This window comes from Lygodium microphyllum, chromosome 17 (genome assembly GCF_053477565.2).
Source record: "Lygodium microphyllum isolate KBCC chromosome 17, Lygodium_microphyllum_v1.1.10, whole genome shotgun sequence".
Classification (NCBI taxonomy): domain Eukaryota; kingdom Viridiplantae; phylum Streptophyta; class Polypodiopsida; order Schizaeales; family Lygodiaceae; genus Lygodium; species Lygodium microphyllum.
In genome coordinates, this window is record NC_141151.1 from 57,285,306 (window position 1) to 57,290,250 (window position 4,945).

The 4,945-nt window shown below is 41.6% G+C and overlaps 1 protein-coding gene across 1 annotated transcript; it reads left to right on the forward strand.

Moving 5' to 3' along the window:
* The first annotated feature begins 3,479 nt into the window (after window positions 1-3,479).
* LOC148021919 (zinc finger A20 and AN1 domain-containing stress-associated protein 8-like) lies at window positions 3,480-4,660 on the forward strand. The gene has a single exon (XM_087697450.1). The coding sequence runs from the start codon at window positions 3,652-3,654 to the stop codon at window positions 4,153-4,155; it is 504 nt and encodes a 167-aa protein (XP_087553576.1). The 5' UTR covers window positions 3,480-3,651; the 3' UTR covers window positions 4,156-4,660.
* The last annotated feature ends 285 nt before the right edge of the window (window positions 4,661-4,945 follow it).

Below are 4,945 nucleotides of genomic sequence, written 5' to 3' on the forward strand. Positions count from 1 at the left end.
TATGACTACCTTGTTTTGTCATTAAACAATGTTTATTTCAAAGATGACCCTTCTTACCCTAGGAAAGGCAATGTTTAGATTATGGAATAACTCTACATGAAAGGTAAGATAGATATAGCCATGAAAGGGGTCTTACTAAGGAGTGCTAACATGCACCAAAACTAGGCTCAAAGTAGATAGTAGACTAACATCCTTTTTATAATGGTAATACTTAAAGTGCTAAACTAGACAGTAGATTGACATCCCCTTTATAATGGTAATGCTTGTGGTCAAAAGGTCCATAGTAATGGCTTGAATTAGAATGACTCTCAATACAATATTACTCCATTAATATTTCTTAAAGCGAGCATGAGGACTTGTCCTCAAAAGTCTAGAACACAAATCAAACAATCTTAGGTTGTCTCTACTCTCTCTTGCTTCGTCTTGATCCAATAATGTCTAGTAAACTAAATAGTGACATTATCTTCAAACTACTTCTTTTTCTTAATCAAGCTCAACTCCAACTTGCAAGTGTGTGTCTGGTAAGCAAGGTCATGATCATAGGCCTCACACATGATCCAATGTGGGCCAAAAAATATTACCATGGTGATTACTTTTCTTCTGTGGCAATCAAGTATCAGTAAAACCATTTGGTCCTCAATCACCACAAGGAGATCTAGTGTTTGCCTATTAGCCACAATGTGATTGGCATGGTGATAGCATGTAAAGGATTTTAGCTTATTGTAGATAGTGGCAATTTGTGTGAGTTCACCTTTTTGCTTGACTTTGGCCCCTTACACACTAGGTGGATCTCTTGAGAAAAGTTATGTCCACTAGAGATGTGTTGGAAAATGAGGGTCTTCTTTGCCAATTTACTATTTCCATGACCTTTTGGATTATAGGATGAAGTCGATGTAAGTCTAATTCCCAATTGAACATTTGTTCGACTTTTCCCCCTTACACACTAGGTGGATCTCTTGAGAAAAGTTATGTCCACTAGAGATGTGTCGGCAAATGAGGGTCTTCTTTGCCAATTTACTATTTCCATGACCTTTTGGATTATAGGATGAAGTCGATGTAAGCTTAATTCCCAATTGAGCAAAGAATTCAGGAGTCTCATCTACATCTATCTCTCCCCTATCAGTTGTAAATTTTTCCACACAATCATAACGACAAAAGACCTCTTCCAAAAGAAAAATGCATACAATCTATGTTGTTGTTGTATTGAGAGATCTCCCTTCCACCTGATTTGTCAAATCCTTATGTGCAAGCACAAGATATCTTTTCTAGTCACATATGTGTAGGCATAATCACCATTTCCACCACCCCTTTAAAATGAATAGACAAGGGCTAAGTTGGTTGCAACCCATTTGTATGTTTTATTGATGAATACATTTGATAGGTAGTACATGTTTCAATGAAGTGTGCAATATCTTGATACATCAATTGCCACCAATATCTTGCCTTTATCTTCTCAAAGGTGCCCCAAACACCTCTGTGACTTGTGGCCCACTGACTCTCGTGAAACTCTTGCATTACTTATACCTGTGTAGATATATCATTGACGACTCATAGTGGAACCCCTTTCTTCTTCTTTGCATGCTTCCAAGGATACCCATATTTTGAAAAAAAGCCACATGCATTTCTTTTAATTCTCTTGAACTCTTCTTTAGAACACTCTTCTCTCTTTGATAGTGTGCTAAGGTATTGCCCTATTTTTAGCCAATCCTTGCATAAGGGTCTTTCAAACTATCTCTAAAGTTGTCAAATAATACCTAAAGTACTTTTTCTTTGTTGTCCAAGCTTTAGCCATAACAATACCCACATTATCTACTATTGTAGTCAAGGTTTCAACACTTTTCCCTATTTAGTTCAACAGCTATCCTTGCTGTATTTAATGCTGTCCTTGCATTAATGAGAGATGTACTTGCAATTACAATAACTACCAAATCAGCCTTAGTAGTAGTGCAATCATTTTAAGGAATAACCTTTCTTTAGCATTCATCATCCCCTCTTCATCCTTAAAGCATGCCCTTGACATATATGTCTGCAATTGAATTGTTCCTCCCTATAATGTGTTGTAATTCAGGGTTAAGCGACTTAATATAAGCTATCCACCTTAACACGACAATATCCCATGTTGCACAACTTGTAATCATGTCCAATAATGTCTAGCAATCCATTTCAATGAGCACATTAGCACCTATAAAGTACTATTTGTCACATTTGAGGGCTGTTACAATGCCCCAAAGCTCTCCCTTAACTTGTAGCTACCTTAAGTGCTTTTCATTCAAGACTTTTCCACCAAACTTGATAGCATATGTCTTCCCCTCATTATCATCTTGCCTAATTGCCCACCCAATACCAATCCAGCTTGTATCTATTGTGATAATTACATGCTTCCCTTTTGAGTAGTTAGCCTTCCTCAATGTAGGTGCTGATTTCAATAGTCTCTTCAAGTTATTCATAGCTTTAGAGTGTTATTGACCCCATTGAAACCTCTATCCTTTTCTTAACAACTAATAATCTCTATCAGCCACATGGGCAAAATGAGGAATCCATATAAGGTGAAAGACACGTGCTACAAAACCTTTTGACATCTGAAACACTAGCACAAATATCTTGCATCTTGTCAATACCATCTATCTTTGTTTGTGAAGGCTTTCACTTGGGATATCACAACCCATAGAAAGTAAAAGAGGAACAAGAATTATACAAACCGGTATTTTGTGTTTGTGCCAAGAACCACAAGCTCAAGTGGTAGCGAAATAATTTAATAGACCCAAGGTCATGGGTTCCATTCTCGCGGCAAGCACCTTCTTTGATGTATGATGTAAGAAGTTGATTATGGCTCCACTTGGTTGGTCACCAAGATGGGGAGACCAGTTGTAAAAAAATGTGGGGTCAAGGGTTTGGGCGACCCTTAACCACAAGTATTGATGGAAGCCTTGATATTCAATTAATACAGAATCATTTCGCATCTAAAATTTTACGTTTGCAAATAAGTCCATTCGAGAGTTCTATTCAAGCGGCCTTTGCGCCCACCATGCGTGTGAGGGGATAGTTGAAGCTTCGAGTGCGCATCCATTGGATGTTTTTTGCTTGTACTATGGTTGATCTTGAATAATAATGTGCGAGGCGTATGAGTTTGGCTCCGTGGAACCTTGCTTTGGAGGAAGGTTAGGAGGAAGCCCCAACTAATGTAATGCATTATGCATACTTTCGCTATTATCGTAAGATAATGTTACGTCTTTACTAGAAATACTAAAGCTGAGCCGTATCTACACGAAACACCATAGGCCTTGCCTGAATTCAGGGTGCGCAAAAAGAAAAAGAGAAAGGTGCCAATGGAGGCGGCCCGAGGTGACGTGGTACAGCCACAGGAATCTAATCAGTGAAAGGATCCTCTTTCCTCTCTCTTTCTAGGTTCGGACGCCGTGTGAAACCGGTTCAGGTCTTCGTCCTCTCCCCTCGCTTTAAATTTCTGTGTCTGTGCAACACACGCTCAAACTCCCGAGTCCCTCTCTCTATCGCAGAGACCATTTCCAACACGCTTCTCTCTCTCTCTCTCTCATGCCATTGCAAGCGTCTGTTTCTCTGTTCCGGCCTCTGCTATCAGCTTTTTGATTAGGTTTCTTCCTTGCGTACAAGTTTTTGTTCGGCGACATCGCCATGGCTAAGGAGAGCTCGCAGCTCGGGCAGGAAGAAACGCCTTGCCCTCCCCTCGAGGTACCTTCCCTCTGCTCCAACAACTGCGGCTTCTTTGGTTCTTCCACCACCATGAACCTCTGCTCGTCCTGCTACCGGAAACTAGTCCTTCTCAAGGCCAAGCCGTCCCCTTCCTTTTCCACTATATCGCCTAACAAGTCACAGGTGCAAGAAAATGAAGAAGTGAAAACGGCCGAGCTTTCTTCTTCATTCTCGGGTGGAGATGTCAGTCCGCTGGCTCTGGCCTCTCCTCCGAGTTCAGACGAAAGCCCCGAGGCCCGTCGCTGCTTCTCCTGCCGAAAGAGAATCGGCCTGACTAGCTTCAAGTGCCGTTGCGGCGACATCTTCTGTGCGCTTCATCGCTACTCCGACAAGCACAACTGCTCCTTCGACTATAAGGCGGCTGGCCGAGCGGCCATTGCCAAGGCAAATCCTGTTGTGAAAGCAGACAAGCTTGAGAGAATATGAAACTATGCTACAATAATCTCGACAAGGAGAAGGATATGGAGGAGGAGAAGAAAAGAAGTGTCGGTAGTGTGGACAGCCAGGACGAGGTTATGCCAGGCCTTGGCCAGATATGTCCTTCTCTTTAGGCACGCCCTTTCTCTTCTAAGTCACACGCACTGCCTTTGATCACAAAGAAAAGTGATGCTGTTTTCTGGATATGGATGCCAGGCCATTTCCTGGTTATGGATGATAGTATATTCATCCTCTAGGGTTACACAGTCTTTGTCTGCACCAGGAAGAAGAAGGATACTATTTCTTAAGGGTATGGAACAAGGAGAAAGTATCCCTAAGTATGGAAGAAGTATTTTTTTGGCTGGTTTGTTGATGGTTTGAAACTCGTGTATCGTTGTATTCTCGCCGGGGCTCGATCAGGCCGCAGTACTGCGGCAGTGATTTGTGTGGAGTAATATCACTAGAGCCCGTTCAAGATCCGAAAGAGTGAAATAAAATCTGTTCGTCTCGAATCGCCAGTGATGTCCCTTGCGATTCTGTAGCGTCTTTGTGTGTATGAGCAGCAGGACTTACGTGATCTTCAATTTTTGTGAATGAATGTTGAAGAGCAAAATTGGAGAGGTCTTTTGAAAAGTAGAGACATAATGGAAATTCGGCCAGCAAGTTGGCTGTCGTAGATGTTTTACCTGTTACAGTCTTGGCACTCTCTTTCCCACCTGACCTTTGACCTATCGAGGTAAATGGAAATGGCCCCTCCGTCTGTTGGATGTTTGTTGATTTTATCCATCCCCTTTGATGT

Excerpts from the sequence above, each read along its gene's own strand:
- LOC148021919 (XM_087697450.1), top strand. The coding sequence starts at position 3,652 with ATGGCTAAGGAGAGCTCGCAGCTCGGGCAGGAAGAAACGCCTTGCCCT.